Here is a 20,487-nt window from a genome sequence, read left to right as displayed (position 1 = left end):
CGACGTCGAGAACGGTGTACTACTGGTATTGATCGACTAATAAAGAATTGAGGATAAAGATCGGATCGACCAACTAGTTTCGAACCTGTGTTTTACAAATCGGATCGGATCTCATGAAATCTTGATACAAAAAGTCGAAATCAATGAAAACGAGAATAATTCCATTAACCCAAGTGATCGAAATGCGAAATGATCCAAAGAATCTAAGAGATCTCAATCTCATAGGGATGTGATCTGATTCTCGGCTTGCTTTCTTGGTGTCTTGATCACTGATACTCAAAATTTCTAGTGATTATTGGATGAGTTGATTAGGCACCAAAATGCCAAGATTTTGCTATAGGGGGTTCGGAAATTTTTGTAACGTCAGATTAAACTTGAGTAACCACAAGAACTAATATGGTAACAAGTAACAAAGACAATATTTCTGCAAACATAAGAAAATGAAAAAGGAGAAAAAAAAACTATAAATGGATCCCAATTTAATCTCCATCGAAATAAATTAAAGAAAAAAGTGAGGATCCGCTTTAGATACAATTAAATTATTCCAACTCCAACTAACACCATCATGTCTACCCAATCCCAGCATCCATTTCTATAGAGAGACGAAGGAGAAACAGAGACTGAGAAAGGAACGGACCAGATGGCAAGAGGGATGAGGAAGAGGAGGAGAGAGAGCTACGCACCTCGATCGAGATTGATTCGATTTGAGAAGTCCACCGCCTAAGTTGTGGCGGCAAAGGCATGGGCGCTGCTTCCGCCAGCGGTCATCATGGCCTTGAACTCCTCGAAGCTGACGAGGCCATCGCCGTCGCGGTCGACGCCGTCGATCATGCGGCGGCACTGGGCGAGGGAGGCGCCCTCGCCGATCCCGCCGAGGATGTGGGCGAGCTCGTCCGCCGAGATGGAGCCGCTGCGGTCGAGGTCGAAGACGGCGAAGGCGAGGCGGAGGTCCTCCTCGAGCGCCGCGGGAGCAGTGTTGAGGTCGACGAACTCGGCGAAGGAGATGAATCCGTCGCCGTCAACATCGGCCTCGCGCATCATGCGGCCGAGCTCCTCCTCGGAGGGCGGCTGGCCGCTGAGAATCTCGAGGACAGCGGCGAGCTCCGCCGACGAGATCTTGCCGTCGCCATTGGCATCGAATTTGTTGAAGACTCGCTCCAAGTCGCCGGGGTCAGCAGCCGGGGGGGCAGCGGGGCGGGGGGCCTCCGAGTGGGAGTGGCCGGTCGGACGCTTGGACCGGTGGCAGCGGAAAAGGGATCGGATCTTACCCATGGCGAGAGATCGAGAGGAAGGGCGGGACCAAAACGAACCAGAGAGACTTTCCTTATACTCTCGGATTGGATCCTGAGGAAAGGAAGGAGAGAATGAATCGGCGAAGTCTATATATAGAGAGAAATGGAAACGGCGGTGGAAGGATAACTATCCGATTGCAGGGAGAACTCGGAGAGCCTGCGAGGTGGGAGAAGATGACGGGTTCCGTTTTGATTTGGGCCATGATTCAAGGAGGTATAAATAATGACCCGCGGGAGGTCACGAGCAGTGATGGCGAGGGCGAGCGGGTAGGCGTAATTTAGAACGGAATCTGTTCTTAAGTGAAGGAGGTTGGTTGCCGACGTAACGTCCTCGATGGTTTCTTGTAATTGACACGACTTAGGACACGCGTAGGAAACGAGGTTTGTCGGATTCCGTATCGGTACGAGTGATGTCGGTTACCGACTCGGTCGAGTACAAATACAGTCGAGTAGAATATATAACGTGTTAACATTATTAGAATAATTTCTAATTAGTTTTGGATAAGTTAGATGACTGTGCGTGAGTTGCAAGAACTTAATCCCTATGCCTCGTTGTCGGAGGAGAGTTGGGGTCGGACCTGACCGCGGCGGCATGGGAAGAGTCGATTTTGGTTGCAGAATCATCTGTTTGATTTTAGAAACATGGCTTTTTGTTTTATAAAATCAAAAATCGAAACGGGAATCGAACCGCTTATGGTCGGTTTCGATTCCGGTTCGAACCATTAATTTTTTATTTATTTATTTTTAAATTAAATAAAAATAAAAATATTTTTTTAAAATAACTAATATAATAAATAATTTTAATATGAACTAAATTTAAATTCATTATTTTAAAATAATTAAAAAAATATTTTTCTAAAAAAATATAAAAATAATTTATAATTTTATTTTTGAAATTAAAAAAGATGTATATCTATAATGAGTGTAACAAAAAAAAATAATATTTTAAAAATTTTAATCAAACCAAACTAAACTTTAAAGTTTTAACACTATACGATATATCATATTGGTATTTTATTTTTAATCATATTTAATTAGCTTATAATCGGAATCATCGATTTAGAATTAAAATCAAACTACCCAAAGTTTGTTTTAATTTGGTTTCGAACCGACGAGTGGTCGAGCCAATTCGAACCCAAGTAGGAACAGAAATAATTTGGGGGTAAACCCCAAACTAATAATCTCACATCTCAATTTTAACGGATATCTTTTGATCTAGAAAAGCTTTGTGAAAGATTAGAGTTTAATCTCCTCTTCTTCGAGATTAGACTTTTCAGGTAATTTAAAAAAAATAATATTTTTTTTAGCGACATTGTCCTTCATTTCTCTGTTTCATTAAGAAATTTAAATTTTCTTATGAAAATCTAATTTGAGTTAAATTGGTTTAGCATTTATTTTCTTTTTAAATGAAGTTAAATAGGTTAAGTATTTATCATATTTTGAAATAAAATTATTATAATTTATAGTATTTTTTTAAAATACATTAATTTTAATTAAAAAAATTTTGAATATTAAGGATGCCGAAGGAGACGACACTAGAATGATGACCAAAATGAGGGGACATAGGGGACGAGTTATGGATGTAGTCATTGAATAAAAGAAGATGGAGTAAAGTATTTTGTTTGACAAATGAGTGGCAATAAGAGAGAGAAATAAGAGATTTTGATAATAAAAAAATATTAGAAAAGGGGGGAGGGGCTTTTGTTACCCTCGGAATGATCCAGAAGAAGTAGAGAGATATAGTGTCTATTAGTAACATAAGAGGAAACAAGACGAAAGTCTTAGAATGAAAAATAAAAATAGAAGAAAGTCGAGGACGACAGTAAAGAGACGAAAAGCATATAGTGTCTATTAGTAACATAAGAGGAAACAACATAAGAGGAAACAAGACGAAAGTCTTAGAATGAAAAATAAAAATAGAAGAAAGTCGAGAACGACAGTAAAGAGACGAAAAGCATAACAAGAGGAAGGATGATGGGAGCACTAACGAGAGGTATAAAGGTAATATTATTAAAAAAAAAGATCAATATGTGCGAAAACGTAAAAACTTGGATTCTCACCTGAATCGATTATTTGGCCATATATCCGAATTGATTCGTCTACGGGGCTCTCAACCTGACCGTATCCGACCCGTTTAGAATTGGGTCAGATATGGATCGAGCTTAATCCTTTCTGGTTCAGACCCGTCGACATGCCTCTCTGAAACCAGAAAATTCCCATAGTGTACGAAGACTAGAAATTTGGGCAACCATTCACTTGACGCCGCTGCCATGTGATGTGGGGTGCCAAATCCATTAGAACCGTGGCCGCTCATCTTACTAACCACACCACTAGCTTGCTTCGAATCTGCGCCCTTTCATCTCTCCGTTGCGATGGCTCTCAAGCTCTCGTCTCAGCTTCCTTTGCCCTTACAGAAATCTCACAAGGGTTCTCAAAGATGGCCGATTCCTCATCCAATCCCATCAACCAATCTCGCAGGTTGTGGTTGTTCCCTTCTTCCTTCGGGTGTCACTTCTTTGAGCCGTCGCAGTGGTGGGAGGGGCGTAGTTCATGCAGTGAAGGAGGAAGAGACGCTTCCCTCGGCCCTAGTTGAAGCAGATGTCTCCAAAACACCCTCCTCTTCTTCCAAGGTTGTTCTCGTCATCGGTGGGACTGGTGGAGTAGGTACGCGGTCTGATTTCCTTACCTTATCATAGCAATTCTAATTATTGTTGGAGCAATGGATTTAGTTAGATGACGACCAACATGGATGCCATCTCGGGTTTGAGAGTCTTTGTTATTTGCATTCTGTAGTATTTGGAAGATTCATATATGAAAGTTTAATCGGGGACGTTAACATTAATATAGTTTTCTGATTGATATGCTTTCTTTCGTTTGTAGCAAAGCTGATTAGTGAGTCAAGATTGCTTGATTCGATCAACGTTTTTAATGTTGAAAGAGTTTTAGAGATCCTTTGTCGGGGATTATTCTCTTTGAAGACTGTAGTAGCCAAATATGATGTGTCTTTATGGCCACTAAATTATACTTGTTGGATATCAAATCCTGCAAAAATTCGCTGAAATGGATATTTCAACTGTAGTGAAAGATATCTTGGAGAATCAAGTCTTTACTGTATTGAAAGATTCTCGGTATGATGTAAATTCGTTGCACAGATAACATATTTACTGAATCAAGTTTTTGAATCATGAACTGATCTTAACTATTTACTGATCAAAATTCTTTTCCTTGATAAGATATCTGAATGGTTAGCGGGGCCTTTGACATGAATTTATTGGCTATTGAGTTAAACTCGGTTTAATGCTTTATTGGCTTCTTATCAATGATAGACCTTTTATTGCAACCTTTTACACACATCTCAAGGATGAAGTATGATCTGACAATGTATCTTTTAAAAACATCGAAAGACATAATCATATTGACATTCTTCTGGTTCTTATTACTAAAAGATTTGTATAATGGACTTTGAATGGTTTAAGCACTAGTATATCTCGGAAAAGGGAGCCTGGTCCACTTTTTTGAACCATGAAGAAACTCTTCTTGGACTTCTCTGCATAATTGATGCATGGTTTCCATATATCTGTATCTTGTTGAGAGTTTCTGTGACAATTTAAATTGATGAGAATGACAATGCTAACAATGCTACAACAGACCTTTAATTGATGTTGCCTTTAAGATCATTATTTGGAAATGTTAGAACCAGTTTATATTATTCATTCTCATTTTGTCCGTGATTGGAATTTCCTCATAATTTACTACCTCTGTTTTTGAGGTTTATAATGATTTTCAGGCAAAAGAAATCTAGTTCATCATCTGACACAGCAAACACTTAAAATCTGTTCAGCTATATGGGTGGAACACACTTGACTTAGAGTAGTGGAAACTATAAATTTCTACTCCATACTTCATCTGCAGTTTCCACACACTTACTTCAGTGTGTATTTAAAACACTTAGCAATGGAAAGCCATTGCAGGGAAATTGTCTCTTCTAGGGCTAATGTTAATCTTGAGGTACAACCAAATCAAGTCTTGGCATTCTCAGTGCTTTACAATTGATTAATTGCAATAATTTGCATGCAGGACAGTTAATTGTAGCATCCCTCCTCAGTAGAAACATAAAATCACGCCTACTTCTTAGAGATCCTTCAAAAGCAATATCTTTGTTCGGTATACAAGATGAGAACATTATCGAGGTACTGGGGTCATTTTCTCCACTTAACTTGTTCTTTTATCTAAGCTCGTTTCTTAGCTTTTCTTTTCTTTTTCATTTTTTCCTGCTGGTATAATGTGGAATGGGTGACTGCAACAGGTACATAAAGGTGATACAAGAAATCCAAGTGACTTAGATTCAACCATTTTCGAGGTCTGTTTCAGTTTTCTTTAAGATCTTAGGTTTTGAAGATTCATTTAAAAAGGAACTTCTATTTATCATACTTAAAATCAAATTATAGGACTCTTGTTTCATAGGGAGTGACGCATGTTATTTGCTGCACTGGGACTACAGCTTTCCCTTCTAAGCGTTGGGATGGAGACAACACTCCTGAACGAGTTGGTAGGAACTATGCCTGTCTGCATCCCACATTTTCATTTGAGACATAGACTTTTGCTTCAGAGATTTTACTGATTTACGCCGATTGCATTAGTTTACTGATGAAAGAAACTTTCAACTTATAAGGCTGTACAGGTAAAATAATATGTTAATGCAAAATTCTGCTAGCAGTGGATTGTTTTCAAGATACAAATGGGAGGATTATTGGGTATGAATTCAACAAAGAAATTCTTTTGACATACACTAAAAGTAAAAAAATTTAACTAAGATTTCCGATTTGGGACCTGGAGCAAGCAAACATGAAAGTCTTCTTAGATGTCAGTGCATCTAGCAAAAACACCTTGGGTGATGAAGTCTAATTGTTTCATAATTGTCTTGTTTAGTATAAGAAATGTTCTTTAACTTTGCAAGACCAAATATCTTTCTACAAACTAAGCTGTGCTTACGTTAAAATGTTGCTTCATTTGAAGATTGGGAGGGAATACGGAATCTTGTTTTGGCACTTCCTCCCACTATTGAGAGGCTCGTTCTTGTGTCATCAGTTGGTGTTACAAAGTACAATGAGTTACCATGGAGGTATGCATTTCTATTTAATAGTTAGGAAAGAACATTTGATAATTCTTGAAATCAATAAATTAAATATATGTGGAATACATTAATATATTGGATAAGGACAGTTTCTATCATCTTCAGGAAAGTTCTCTTAAACACCCTTAAATAGTTGGGAAAGAACATTTAATAATTCTTGAAATCAATAAATCAAATATATGTGGAATACATTAATATATTGGATAAGGACAGTTTCTATTATCTTCAGGAAAGTTCTCTTAAACACCCGTGATGCTAGCTATTTTATCTATTTTAAGTCTGTGCAACTGCTGACCTCCTTTTTGACAACAATTTGTAACCAAATGAAGTGAAAACTGATTGCTTCTACCTGCCAACCCAAGTATATAAACTCAGATGATTTTCAGGGATATGATGAGATGAATCAGTAAGATAAGGCAAAAATGATACCTCCATTTGATCCTCCTTGCTGATTTAAAGATGGCTATAGACATGTTTCATTTATCCTTGCTTATGGTTTTTTCAGCATTATGAATCTCTTTGGTGTTCTAAAGTTTAAGAAGATGGGTGAGGATTTTGTGTGGAGTTCTGGCCTACCATTCACCATTATCAGGTGATTTATATGTCGTCTACATATATGAAAGTTTGTCCTTGAAATTTTCTGCTAGTTTGTTTTTGATATAATGAGATCTTGTAGTCTGTTTCTTGACAAAGTCATTATGCTATTGCCAGGGCTGGGAGATTGACTGATGGACCATATACTTCCTATGATCTAAATACGTTGCTTAAAGCAACTGCAGGAAAACGACGTGCAGTCGTGATAAGTCAAGGTATTTGATATCTGACTTATGAGACAGAATGAAATCTGGAACTTCTCAGAATTTCTTCAGTTGCTTTGAACTATGTTAAGACATATAACTGTTATAATGTCTTCGACTGGGAACATTGGCCATCTTCACTCTACCATTTCATCAGGGTTATTTGTGGTAGTATCTCTATGGTTATCTCTACCTGCCCGGCAAGTCTGTGTTGGCTTGCTGTATGCGAAAAATGAGTTCTTCCAAGCTGTTTTCCCATATGTGGGATTTCTCACGGTGTTCCTGGGGTATCTGTAACATGCTAGGAAATTGTTTATTTTCCGCTCAGTTAATTTTTAATTTGTTGCTGCTTTATTCCTGGAAATCGTTTGTTGCGATTACGAAGATAATACTTTCTGGTCTAATGGTCTCGTGTTACATGTGGATTGCTAGAATTTCTTTTTTGTATTACAGAAAGAAGTTCTTCTGCTTGAATAATATCCATCCTTGACTACTGTTGGTTCTTTTGTTAACAAAATTTTCCATTTCCTTTCAGGAGACGAGCTTGTTGGGGAGGTTAGCAGACTTGTAGTTGCCGAAGCCTGCATACAAGCTCTTGACATAGAGTGTACCAAAGGACAAATTTACGAAATCAACTCAATTGAGGTACTCATTCCTTGATAACTAACTAAAATCTACTCCCTGAACCTTCAAGCTCTTCAAACCTGAAATCAATGGAATCGTGAGGGTCACAAACAGACAACTAACATATGTATGTTCACATTTCTTCTTTTCCTACCTTTTTTTTTTTTTGCATTTGTTTTGCTCATTTTTTTTCATGCTTTAAAGAACAGTGAAACAGAACTCTCTTTTTTTATTTGTTCTGTTTTATTTGCATTATCTTTATATTGGAAACAATTGTTTCTGGAGAAGGGAAATTGAATGACAAGAGAAAGGTATGGGATCGAGTTATTAATGGAGAAGAGGATAAATACCATTCAGTTATTTGGCTTTCTTTTCTTTTCCTGATTGAAAAAAACAAACTATTAAGAAGCATCCTAAAAAAACCAGAAACAAAATACCAATATCAAACGATTTTTGTATTTAAATTTTCAGACATTTGCTTATAGAGCAGAAAGTAAAAAATTAAAAAAGAAAAAGAAAATGTCATGAAATGAGGCCTAAATCATTGTTCACAATTTTGCATGTTGATGGCATCAAATGCTAGTGTTCCATAAATTACCAAATTTGTGGATTACAGGGAGATGGACCTGGAAGTGATCCTGAGAAATGGAAGGAGCTCTTTAAAGCTGCTGAAGCTAATTAGCTGGATGATAGAGCTCTATTTTCATAGCATGTACAGAAAACTTGAGTTTTACTCATTGTAGCAGATGCCTTGACTAATATATGTTGGTATGTGAAATAATTTTGTCAACTTGTATTATCCTGTTGTCATTATATTCATTTTCCTGCTGTGACATACTGTTTTCTTGACATGTAAACCATTAAAGTTTGTCTATAAGACAGACAGAAACAACTTAACATAACAACAAAACAGAGAACCAATTAAAATGCAAATGGCAACACATATAGTTCATTGTTGTTGCTCATGGAATTCTATAATTGATCTTTACCTTAGAAACAACTAGAGGAGTTGTCTCATGTTAAATAATGTGATTTTACATTATGCATTGGTTGTGTAATGCAGATTGAAAGCCCATCTTATTCAAAGCTTTTGTTTTTTTGTTTTTAGTTCATGTTGGAAGCAAATTTGAGTTGCACTTTATCCTGCATTAGTAGAGCTGAATTTTTAGGTCATTCTTGTTAAACCTTATAGATACATTGGGTCATTTTGTTAAAACTTTATCATCATTTCTAAACAAATTGTTAGTATGAATCATGCTCTTTATTTAATCTAATATTTAATTAATTTTTTAAATACTTATATTTTTATTTGGGTTTATGTCATGTATTTATGTTTAGTTCGCACGTAAAGTCTAAGCGTAAACTAATTTATTTTTTTGAAATTAGTAAGTAATCGTCCCTTTTTAAGTCGCTTAGTGTTCAATTAAAACTTTCATTTAATACTCCTTTCTCATTTGGTTTTGCACAATGTACTTAATCTTTATTCGTACGTCAAGTCTAAACCGACATGTTCGTAAGAGATCTGATTATAAGGCTTATAAATATATTTAGGTCATATTCTAACTACTTAATTTTTTAGGATTAGTTATTACCTAATCTAAAATTTTATCAATAATGATCATATTTTTATGTTATAGCAATCATAGACAACCATAGGCATCATAGACAAACCATCACTAGCAAACCCTCACACAATACTTAAAACTAGGATTTAACATAATGATGATGACATTAGCAGGGCTCCACTATCTTTGTGGGGACAACACACCAAGGAAAACTCCACACCTCATCTCATCATGGCCTGAAGGGATGTGGAAAATGTGTTGTTGGGCCATTGAAAGGATGACACACACACACACTCACTCACAACTTATGGCTCTCATGTCACCCAACCACTCTTCTCCACCACATGGTGGATCAGTGTCAATCATAGACTATTGTTATCCCCATGACAAAGACTCTTCTTTTTGGTCCAAAGTGAGATAAAAGGGTGTCAAAGGTCTTTAATTTAGCACCCAAACCATGTGCTCCCTCCCACCTCCCTTTAGGTTTCATGGTACCTTCTAGATCATAAATTATGCCTTTGCCACACTCACCTCACCATTGAAACATCTTTGGTTGTCATCATCATATTGTGCATGGATTCAGGTGCATTGCATGTTATTAGTGCAAGTGCTTTAATTATTGTGGATTTTTTTCAAGTCCTGTTTGACCCTACAACCATTTTGATGATAATGTTTTGACTTTTTTATGCTTATCTTTTTAAAAAGAAAAATTATTATTCAAATTCAGAATGTACAATAATACATTAATATAAACTATTTGATTCTTTTGTCAGCATTAGTGACGACCTCTATAATTTTATTATAGATTTTATATTCTACGAGCTGAGAAATTAATGAAAGACAATTTGGAAAATATTTTTTTTCTATTGAAAAAATATTAGTCATTGTTTGTTGCATCTACTTCTCTCAAAGTAAGAAAAGTGAATCCGAATTGTGATGTGTCAAATGAATATATATAATATCTCAGTTATTTAAGGTCAGCTATACTTTTATTAATATCCTTAGTTAAATTAAAGAAAACACTTATTTCTATTTGTACCATCAATACTAAATATTTCACCTATTTTAACTATTATATACATTACTCATATTAATATTTTCATTTTAACAACATAAATTTTATTATCATTTGTAAATATGAGTAATATTTTATAGAATATGATAAGGGATCATCGTCGATTGGTCATTAGTGTGGTCGGTAAGTTTACGAGGAATTATAGTAATGGACGTACCCACACGATTTTATTCTTTCAGAATATGTAAACTTCAAAAGCACCTCTGAGGATAAGGGAGACCTGACAGATTTATGAGTCATTCGTTTTAATACTTCTCAACTAATGTGAGATTAAATGACCTTATGTTCTTTCCGGAATCAAGGGTTCATAAGTCTATCGGGTCTCCCTTATTTTTAGAGACACCTTTTGAACTTACATGTTCCGAAAAGATAAAATCGTACAAGTACACCCATCACTCAAAACAGACAATTCCTTGTATCTACGGGCCATATGATCCACGTACCAAAGAATATCTTATGAAAATATTAATATATGTCCTCGCATAAGAATTGAAAATAATATGAGTGGGTAACAAGTTCAATGACTAAGAATCAGCCTTTTTTTTTTTCCATGAATCAGATGGACAAATAGGACTCGGTTTCCGTGTCATTTCCTACCCATCACTCCCATCATTACTTTATCTTTGAATCTTTGGCCGGCTGTCCACAATTCGATTATGATGTCGACATAAACAACTGATTGATTGATTGATTGATTGATATAATGATAGTAAGGTTGCTTGGATGCATTTCCCTGCTGCTTCCATCTCTCTCAGCATTCATCTCTCGATGTGATTCGAGCTCGACCACCGTTGGAACAGTGTTGAAGTTAGATTGAAGATTTCGATGATGTAACATTATCTATTTTTGCCTCAAATATTAAGTGCTTCTTTCCGTGAATTAAGGAGGCACTCAAAGGGAAATTAAGATTTTCTAGATTTAGCTGCATCAGTAATTGGATTGAAGATTTTGATTTGGAAGAAAAAACTCTCTTTTTTTCTTTTTTTTTCATGGTAAGTCCCTCTTAATTTTCGAGTATATTTTGTCACCCATTATTTATCATTTTTCATATTATAATATTTTATACTGTATTATAGTATTTTTAATTTTATCAAAAGTATTATATATTACTTTATAATGTTTTCTTGATATCATTGAAAATACTATAACATAATATAAAAACATTATAATTGAATCAGTTGATAAGTCTATAAGAAAATAAAAAAATAATGGTCAAATAAATAATATTTTAGATATTAAGAAAATATTATTACAGATTTATAAAAATACGGATATTTTTCGGAAAAAAATCTAAAAATTAAGCTCAATGATGAGCTATATATATTAGCAATAAATTTGCTGCCCCTGATGTTATTACGCAGAGTCGTACTTGGGTATTCGCTTGTGTGGAGCCCACACTAGACAAACACGTGGTCTACACGATTCTCCAGTTAGAGGAGAGGTAAGGATTGCATTGACCCACAATGGGTAAGAGAACATATTTTGGAAACAAAGAGGGCAAACTGTACGCGAGTGGGCGAGTGGGTCTACGCGGCCGTGTACCCGAAGCGTAGCTTCGTAGATCCGAAGCTAGTGCTTCGGGACGCCACTTTGTCCCTCTATAAATTGACGGCTTCCCTCGCCTCCTCGTAGCCAGCGGTGGGAACTCTGACCTTTCTTCCAACAACCCATCACAGTCTCCGGAGATTTTGGGCAGGGGGATCCCCCGGTAAGAAGGTATACATATCTTACATCTTGTTGTTGCAAGCATGCGTGCCTGCAGGCTTGTAGGGTTCGTTCCGAAATTAAGCAAGATGTTTTCTCGATCTGTGTGTTGAACGACCTGATGTGGATGTTGTGGGCTCGGCAGACTCTTCGCTTTATGTCCCCGTGATCTCCTGAATTTGGCGATTTTTGTTAGATCTGGATGATCTGATCTCGGTTTTGCTCTTTCCATGAGGATATGCTAGACTGCTTTGCCAGATCCCTGAATTGAGTTGTCCTTAGGGCTTCCAATTAAGGTGTTTTTGCATATTCTCTCCCTTTCACTCCATACTTCTCTTCGGATGATGGAATACGACTTTCGATACGTCCATCAGTCGATAAACCAAATCCTCAGACTTCGTGGTTTAGGGCAGATGCGGAAAGATTGTTGCTTTGCCTTCAGAAAACAATACCTATGCACTTTATGATCCACGAACAAGAATGCCTTTTTGGATTCTCTTGGAATTGCTTAATTTTTAACCAAAATTAGATCCGTCAATTATGCTTCCCATCATCTTGAAGTAGATGACGGGAAAACAATAACTTGGATTCTTTCATTTTTTTAGATTAACTTTTCTAGAGCTGGCAAAAGGGGCAAAGTGCCAACTTTTGTTAGGTAGATTATATTGTCAATTGATCTTGCGCTTGAGCTTCAAATTTGTATTTTGCCTTTTGGATTGTTAGTTTGAACTTTTGAAACGAGCAATTTAGACGAGTAAAAGAGACAAATAGGTGCCGGATTTCATTTGTTAGAGCCAACTGTTGTCCATGGACCTTGAGCTTTAAGTGTAAACTTTAAAAAACTAAGACTTTAAATAGGTTTATTGTAGAATCTTTTTGTTCTTGTTTGGTTTTTAGGAATTTATATTATTCCCCTTTTATGACCGAGTATTCTTCCAACACCATATTTGGTATAGATTTGGTTTCTTGTATTGATAAGGAAACAATACTGCAATAGTCGAATTCCACTATTGGATATACAAGAAGAATAAATGAGTAGATTATGTGTCTGACTTCCAAAAAACTAGTTTGCTAATGCTTGTTAACTGGTAGATGAAATTTAAAGAATAACTGATAAGGTACTTACAAACGCGATGCCACTGTAATGGCACTATAGTAGGAAGTAAGAGGCACCATAGTCACAAACTTCGAATCATTCTAATGGCATTACATAAGAAAAAGAAGGTACCGTATTGTCAAATAAAAATATTCTAAATAATCTTATTATATCATGTCGAGGAAACAAAAGGCACCTTAGTTGTAGCCATTCAACCTTTCCGATGGCATTTGGAAATAGGAGGTACTGTGTTATTGAATAAAATTTTCTAAATTAGCTTAATTCATCATTTTGTAATCAGAAAGGGAGGCCACAACCAGGAGTCAATGAGTCCTATGGCAGTGCCCTCAGGAGCGGCAGGCAAATCAACACTAAACCCAAATGCTCCACTCTTCATCCCGATGGCATTTCAGCAGGTGGAAGATTTTTCACCGGAATGGTGGGAATTGGTGAAGACAACCACATGGTTCCGTGAACATTGGTTCCATCAGCACCAAGATCAAGAAACCTTTGATGCTGATGATGAGGTGGATGTGACCAACCTGCTGCCCGACTCCTTTGATCTTGGAATTGTTGATGAATTATCCATTCCAGAAGCCGAGCTTGACTATGCAGCTTTGTATCTCGAGTTTGGAGATCAAATTTCAAAAGCCCTGGAGAAAGAAACGATATTCTGTAATGGTAATTGACCACATGTCATCCAGAGATATATCTAATCATGCTTAATAACTAGATATAAAACTCTTTTGGTGGTTATTCATTCAACTGTGTTCTTATGAACAGGGTTTCTGAGTGATGAAGAGCTAGAGGTAAAGAGCCTGGGCTTGAAACATCCAAAGAAGGGCACCAGACCAATCCTAGAACCAGCAAAATATTGGGAGAAACCTGCGCAGCTCCTGAGCCCAAAGTGCAGTCCTCGCCGTATAATCCAGCAGCCTCGTTGAGTATCATCGTCTGAGTGCTACTTTGTCAGTAGCAATCCATCTCCAGGGTACCTTTTGTATAGAGTTAGAAGGCTGCTGTTGTAGTTCTTTGTAGTCCTTCAAACAAAAAGGTGTAGAGAAGTCAGTGGAGTTGATGATAAGGTGTTATGTAGTGTCATTGTTCTGTGTCCCACGTAAATTGAGTGCAGTGTATGAATGTTTTAATCTTAAACAAGCCGTCCTAAAATCAGCAACAATCTAAGAGACATTGGAAACAATATTTTGTGGTATAATTCCTTAGATGGTTTGCACCATATCTATATTTGAGTGGTGGTTTTCATCAGAAAATATTGTTTTGGATGGCTTAAAAGTGCTCATGAGACTGCAGAGAGAAAAGTTACATTGCTTGTGATTTTTTAACCAATCCAAAAATTTATTTGTTTTGTCATCTATAAGCAAGTTAGAGATTGTATATCTTAGAGTTTGCTATATTTTTGCTCAATTGTATATAATTAAGGGTAAATTAAAAAAAACTTAAAAGTTCTAATTTTTTTACGTTCTCATTTTGATTTATTCCCACAAAGCGTTTATTATTTCCTAAAAGATAAATTTACTCTTGACTTTGATTGTATTCGCTCCATTGTTCAATTGTTCAATCATGGTTGTGGCATGTGACTTTTCGTTTTCGTCTCATTGTCCTTGTCTCTCTTCTCATTTTCGTTTTCGTCTCATTGTCCTTGTCTCTCTTCTCATTTTCGTTTGACTTTTTACTCTCCATCGTTATATTTATTATTGTCCTCACTTCTCATTCCTTCGTGATATTCGATAGGAAGTTGATGCGAAAGGGAGATTGCTTTTTATTCCCCATCGTCATATTTATTATTATCTTCAATTCTCATTCCTTTTTTTTTTTTTTTGTGATGATATCAAAATCCGATGAAAGGGATGTTAGGAAAAGAGTCGGCACTAAAAGGGGGAGGGGGGGGGGGGGGGGGGGGGTGAATTAGTGCAGCGGTAAAATCAAAAAACGTTCGTACAATAAAAACTGATTTCGATGAAAATCATTTCAGAGAAAGACTAACTTGAAAGCGTTTTCGTAAAGATAGCTTGAAAATGTACGAAAGAGCGTAGTGGATGTAAAGCAAGTTAAGAGGTTTGCAGTAAAATAAATTGCTCAAATATAGAAATTCAAACTAGAGAAGAACACGTCGATTTTATAGTTGTTCGGTCGTCGTGACCTACATCCACTCCACCGATTCCTCTTCTATCGAGGCCACCGGCATCCACTATCGATATTCCTTTAATAGGCGAAGATCAACCTCCTTCTTATAGCTCTTTCTCCTTTTACCGAGTTTAGGAGATAACCCTTACACCCCCCACTCACTTATCTCTCAAACTATTCCAACACTAAGAACTTTAAGAGGAGTTTCACACAAGATTACAGTAGAGTTTCTTTCCTTTTTACTCTCAATATTTATGTGTTTTAATCAGGGATGAGAGGGGTATTTATAGGCTTCAAGTTGATTCAAACTTGGAGCCTAAAAATATCTCATCCCGGGTACGGATGGTACCACTGCTTGGCATCCTGACATTGGGCAGTATCACCACCTGACAGAGCTCGGAGATCGAGCTCTAGCGGTACCACTGCCCATACCACCTAGGAGACTGAGTCTCCCAAGCGGTGCCACCATCGGCCAGGCTTTCAGCATCCTGGTTGGGCCTTGAATTCGACCCAAACCAGCCCAACTTCGGGCCCAGTTGGCCCTTAACAGAGTTGATGAGATTATCTCCCAATCCCAACTCCAATTATATGCTAACTATGATTCCTAAGACATATTCTAAGCAAAATAAGTTCGGTTTCTTCTAACAAGCTTCCAATGATCTTCCGGCGAACTTCCGACGATATCTCGGTAATGTTCTAACGGACTCCCGACAAGCTCTTAGACTTCACGATGTTCTTCTTTGGCAAGTTCCGATGAGCTTCTCTGGCAAGCTCCAGGACTTCTCGGCAGAACTTTCGACAAACGTCCGGACTTCTAATAAACTCTTGAACTCCCAACGAAATTGCGTTCTTAACTCCAGGACTTCATTTTGCTTTATGCCTTACTATCGTAGTTAATTATGCACACATAAAAACACACTTCGATCTAGACAATTATTACTAAGCATGAATCATGTCGTCCGGTGTGTCATTGGTTTATCGACGCTTCGTCCGATTCTTCGGCGCATCGTCCTATCTTGCGGCCTATTGCCCAATCGGCCAGTTGACCTCCGTAACTCCGATATCCTTAGCGTAATATCTGCTATTCTTGGCTCGATGCCCAAATCTATGGCCCGAAGCCTTCTGTCGATACGTCGACCAATCCTTCAGCGCGACGTCCAATTTTCTAACATGTTTCTCCGGCAATTGTCTTATCCTGATCGAAGCATCATGCATCACTCAAAGCATAGATCAATTCATAAACACTCATCAATTGGTTTCATCATCAAAAAAAACTTGGGGTCCTTTTAAGAAATTTACCCTATAATTAAATTTCAATTACAACCATTTGGAGAATGTGCTAGAAATTAAAATAATTAAGGATAAATGTTGGATAAAATTGACTAACATTAATGTGAAAAGTATTCCCATTATTTCATCTCCCAGATAATCATTTTCTTTATTAAATGACATTTACAACCCCAACCTGTGGCTTTGTACTTCTCATCCCCAAATGTAACAGTCCACTCAAACAATTTTATATAGTTTTATATTTATAACTTCCTATATCATGCATCTTAGCTATATATAACATAAGTAAACAAACTATGGCTCAATCTGAGATGTTGAACAGAGTACACGGCATTCATCTCCAAACCGAACAGATCACAAGATGAATCCAGAAGCAACAGCAGAAGAGGGATAATTAATAAATACGATCACAAAGCCAAGAAAAATATGGATGAACACGTTTAACAGTACATTCTCACAAGACAAGCTGTCTTGTGGAGTTGCTGAAGAGGTCACTGATACAGAACCTGTTGAGCCTTCACCAGTTTTGAACCACGGTGGTGTCTTGGATTGGAACCGTATCAGACCGGGAATGTGGCTAGAACACAAGCTTTCTTTACCGATGCAAGGCTCGACGGTATCCAATCAACAGCGTCCGACGACTCGCGATACCCTCTCGAAGAAAACATGACACATGGCTGTGCTGAACATCATGTCCTCCTTCATCCAGTCCACAGCTACCCTTTCTAGTGTCCCTAGCGAAGAAACATGATACATCAACTCGCCTTCTCCACCTTCATGTTGTATCCATGTTAAGCTAAACCTGTAGCCTGCCAGCAGAACAAACAGGTAATGGCATCAGTAAAATTCACCTCCACGGGCAGTAGATATTCTCGATTCTGGATGTCTCAGAATACTCGAACTAAATGGGCACAAATCACTTGTAGAAACCGCACCCTCATAATATATTTTACTTAGCATGGTGAGATGAAGATAACTGAGATACATAAAAAGAAAGATAAAAGATCATAAAGAATGCACTCTCTAGGATTGATGGTAAACAGGTAATGCAAGCTTTTTAACAACAGACTGCAACACATTGATGACTTCCATGTTAATTGGCATCATCATAAATAATCACATCCTCACTGTCAGATAACAAGCAGAATAGCACTGCTACAATCTACCAACTTAGGCAATCTCTAGCTAGCTCGAGAACTACATCCTCAACTTCTGGAGCTATTATATGTGAACACACACTCTGATCGCTGGATGCGAGTTTTATGAACATACACACTGATTTGACAAAATTTGGTATCGAAGCTAGAGTATAATCTAAAATGAGTCATACCAAGGTCTAATAAATAGATAAAAATATTGGAATTTGAGGCATAAAGTATGTTGCCAAAAAAATTATATTCTATTTCATGTAAACTTTAATGACTCATGTAATTTGAGTTGTTACAAAAAGTTATTAGTAAATTACCATAAAACCCATGGAAAGAAAGAACTTTTTGATTTGTTGATGCAAAGAATAGTGTAAAATGAAGAGAAAAAAACAATCACCTCTGACACTAAAAATAGCACCAGACCGATATGGGAATTGATATTAGCAATATATAAAAAAAAATAAACTGGAAACTTGTAAAATCAAAGAAAGAAATTATCTGACTAGGTATACAAAAAATTACCACTCCTTTTGTGAACAACCAAAAGGCGAAGACTTTCAGCTTGGTTATCGACGGAGAAATCCATTCCGACTAAAAAATTTGTAAGAGTCTGGAATACACAATTGCTAAAATCTTCTGAAGCATCACCTGCAAATAATTAAATAAAATTATGGTAAATGCTTCCAGAAAGGACAAGCAGACTGATAGCAAGTTATATACTCCGAGGCATACTTGAACCGGCCAAGTGTTTTCTGCAGCAGTCTGGCTGACAACATCCCAACCGAGGAATGAAAAGATGCAGAAATTTGATTTCAAAATCAATCATTTGATGATGAACATTTATAAACATGATGAGAAAAGTGTTGTAAGCCAATATCAATCACTCACCACCTTGTTCTCCACTTTATAGCTATCATCAGTGAGGAAAACTACTTCTTGATTTTGAGTCCCATTTTCCTCACATAAGTATGGTGTTTTCTGTGCTGATGAACTTTTAGGCATCTCTGTGAAACTAATTCCAGGTATTGGACAAGGAGATGTCAACAATGAATTGTCATTTATGTCATTCTGCTCCGCTAAACGATTCTGAAGTCTTCCAACTTCATCTGAGAGCTCCTTGGTTGCTGATAAAAATCAACATTTTGCAGTCATAAATGTCAAACTCCAAAGGAAAGTTAAAGAACTTCCCAGGCCACAATCATAGCACCACATACAGAAGCTCGAACATGACAACCTAAATTTATCACTTTTGTCCTAAACAAGACCACATTGTCCAGACTAGAACATGAGAAAATGAGGAAATCACCCAAAAATAAAATAAAACCATCAAACAGAATAAATCCATCGACAAATTATTTAATGTTATTTGATGTTGCTACAATGCAGGATCAGTCACCGTAAGAAGTTCTGAAGTACCAGAATTATCCTGATCTACGTGGCTAAAAATCAATGCAAAACAACAAGAATCTGAGTTCATAAAAAAGATAAAGACACATTTTTTCCTTACATTTCTTGCTCTCTTCAAGCAGTAACTTCTCGCATTCAGCAGACTGCTCCTGAATGGAATACCTGGAATCAGAGTAGCACAAAATTCAATCTTTCTTCACTTTCCTGATAAGTAAGACTGCACCAATTACTTCAAGTCATCAGTCGATTAAAACTTACAATTTCGCACGAAGCCGCTCATTCGTATTCTTCAATTCTTCAATCAGGTCCTCCACAGCTGCAAGAAACTCGATTTTCAAGCCTATCGAACATTTCTAGAAAAAAAAACGTTGTGCAAATATGATCGAGGGGTTCCCAGCAACACTAAAAACTCTACCAGATTGATAACTCCTCAGATCAGCATCTTTTGTATCGTTCCACCCCTCCTCCTCAAAGAACTTCCTTTTCTGAGAAGAGCGAGCTCAAATCACAAAAAAGAACAACCAGATCCTTGATCGCCCAAACGAGACCGAGGCGAGAATGGGAAAAGAAGCACCTTCAATTTCTTGTATTTTTCGTACAGTTTGGTGTTGAGCGACTCCATCCACCCCCCGAAATCAAAATTCCTAAGCGCCTAAGACTTCGTACCTGAGATAAAGGTGGGAGAAACCGATATCAGATGCCAAAATAGCATCGAATCTGAGACCAATTAAAGGTAGGGTTTTGGGGGCAAACGGGAAGCGGCGATGGAGAAAGTGGACAATCAAACATGAGCGGGAAGACGATTGGAGCGGAGATACTTAGATCAAAAAGTCATCGATCGTCTCCGACCGGCTCGGCCCATGTACGGCCCAATAACGTTGCAATTGAATCGACCAAGATTCGAATGTGGTTCGAAAGCAAATGCATGCTCAGACCCAATGTGTAGTCCGAATGGAGACATGAGTCACGTCTCGGCCCACATGTTCTCGAGAGGTCGTCAATGCAACATGTAGCCGCCATGATAGCCGACACATTCTTGGGTGGAACCACGTGCATCGCCATGAAACGATATCATGAAGGTGACGACGTAACGCCCACTTATCCCCCTGATTACTTCTTCGTTGACCTGAAAACACCGAGCAACACTGCTCAGCATCCTTTTTACTGTTGTTCGATGACAAAACCAGCATCATCTGTGATCAGCAGCAAA

General features: G+C 37.4%; 4 protein-coding genes across 6 annotated transcripts; 2 read left to right on the top strand and 2 right to left on the bottom strand.

Annotated features, from left to right (window-relative positions):
• Nucleotides 1-499: 499 nt before the first annotated feature.
• Nucleotides 500-1,504, bottom strand: LOC135607800 (probable calcium-binding protein CML10). Its single transcript, XM_065099894.1, has one exon. It carries the CDS (start codon nucleotides 1,270-1,272, stop codon nucleotides 721-723), a length of 552 nt encoding a protein of 183 aa, XP_064955966.1. The 5' UTR covers nucleotides 1,273-1,504; the 3' UTR covers nucleotides 500-720.
• Nucleotides 1,505-3,581: 2,077 nt separating this feature from the next.
• Nucleotides 3,582-8,637, top strand: LOC103978564 (uncharacterized protein At2g37660, chloroplastic). 2 transcript variants are annotated; one of them, XM_009394400.3, is made up of 9 exons: nucleotides 3,582-3,956; nucleotides 5,370-5,482; nucleotides 5,599-5,652; nucleotides 5,757-5,841; nucleotides 6,309-6,414; nucleotides 6,932-7,018; nucleotides 7,138-7,235; nucleotides 7,759-7,868; nucleotides 8,464-8,637. In XM_009394400.3, exons 1-9 carry the CDS (start codon nucleotides 3,665-3,667, stop codon nucleotides 8,527-8,529), a joined length of 1,011 nt encoding a protein of 336 aa, XP_009392675.2. In that variant the 5' UTR covers nucleotides 3,582-3,664; the 3' UTR covers nucleotides 8,530-8,637. The 2 variants fall into 2 exon arrangements, with proteins under 2 accessions (XP_009392675.2, XP_064955964.1); XM_065099892.1 differs by lacking the exon at nucleotides 3,582-3,956 and adding an exon at nucleotides 4,995-5,300 and having other exon boundaries at nucleotides 5,375-5,482.
• Nucleotides 8,638-12,073: 3,436 nt separating this feature from the next.
• LOC135584058 (protein EARLY RESPONSIVE TO DEHYDRATION 15-like) lies at nucleotides 12,074-14,524 on the top strand. 2 transcript variants are annotated; one of them, XM_009394398.3, is made up of 3 exons: nucleotides 12,074-12,203; nucleotides 13,589-13,968; nucleotides 14,071-14,524. In XM_009394398.3, the coding sequence occupies exons 2-3, from the start codon at nucleotides 13,614-13,616 to the stop codon at nucleotides 14,229-14,231; spliced, it is 516 nt and encodes a 171-aa protein (XP_009392673.2). In that variant the 5' UTR covers nucleotides 12,074-12,203; nucleotides 13,589-13,613; the 3' UTR covers nucleotides 14,232-14,524. The 2 variants fall into 2 exon arrangements, with proteins under 2 accessions (XP_009392673.2, XP_064955963.1); XM_065099891.1 differs by having other exon boundaries at nucleotides 12,109-12,195.
• A 2,570-nt stretch (nucleotides 14,525-17,094) lies between these two features.
• On the bottom strand, nucleotides 17,095-20,250 carry LOC135586496 (uncharacterized). The gene is made up of 9 exons (XM_065097553.1): nucleotides 20,031-20,250; nucleotides 19,852-19,943; nucleotides 19,693-19,762; nucleotides 19,536-19,593; nucleotides 19,378-19,439; nucleotides 18,759-18,994; nucleotides 18,603-18,636; nucleotides 18,393-18,518; nucleotides 17,095-17,531 (listed from the first exon to the last, which is right to left on the bottom strand). Exons 2-9 carry the CDS (start codon nucleotides 19,897-19,899, stop codon nucleotides 17,347-17,349), a joined length of 819 nt encoding a protein of 272 aa, XP_064953625.1. The 5' UTR covers nucleotides 19,900-19,943; nucleotides 20,031-20,250; the 3' UTR covers nucleotides 17,095-17,346.
• Nucleotides 20,251-20,487: the final 237 nt, after the last annotated feature.

Source organism: Musa acuminata, chromosome BXJ2-3 (genome assembly GCF_036884655.1).
Source record: "Musa acuminata AAA Group cultivar baxijiao chromosome BXJ2-3, Cavendish_Baxijiao_AAA, whole genome shotgun sequence".
NCBI classification, from domain to species: Eukaryota; Viridiplantae; Streptophyta; class Magnoliopsida; order Zingiberales; family Musaceae; genus Musa; species Musa acuminata.
The sequence above is the reverse complement of the archived record's forward strand: the minus strand, read 5'-3'. Positions and strand labels throughout refer to the sequence as shown.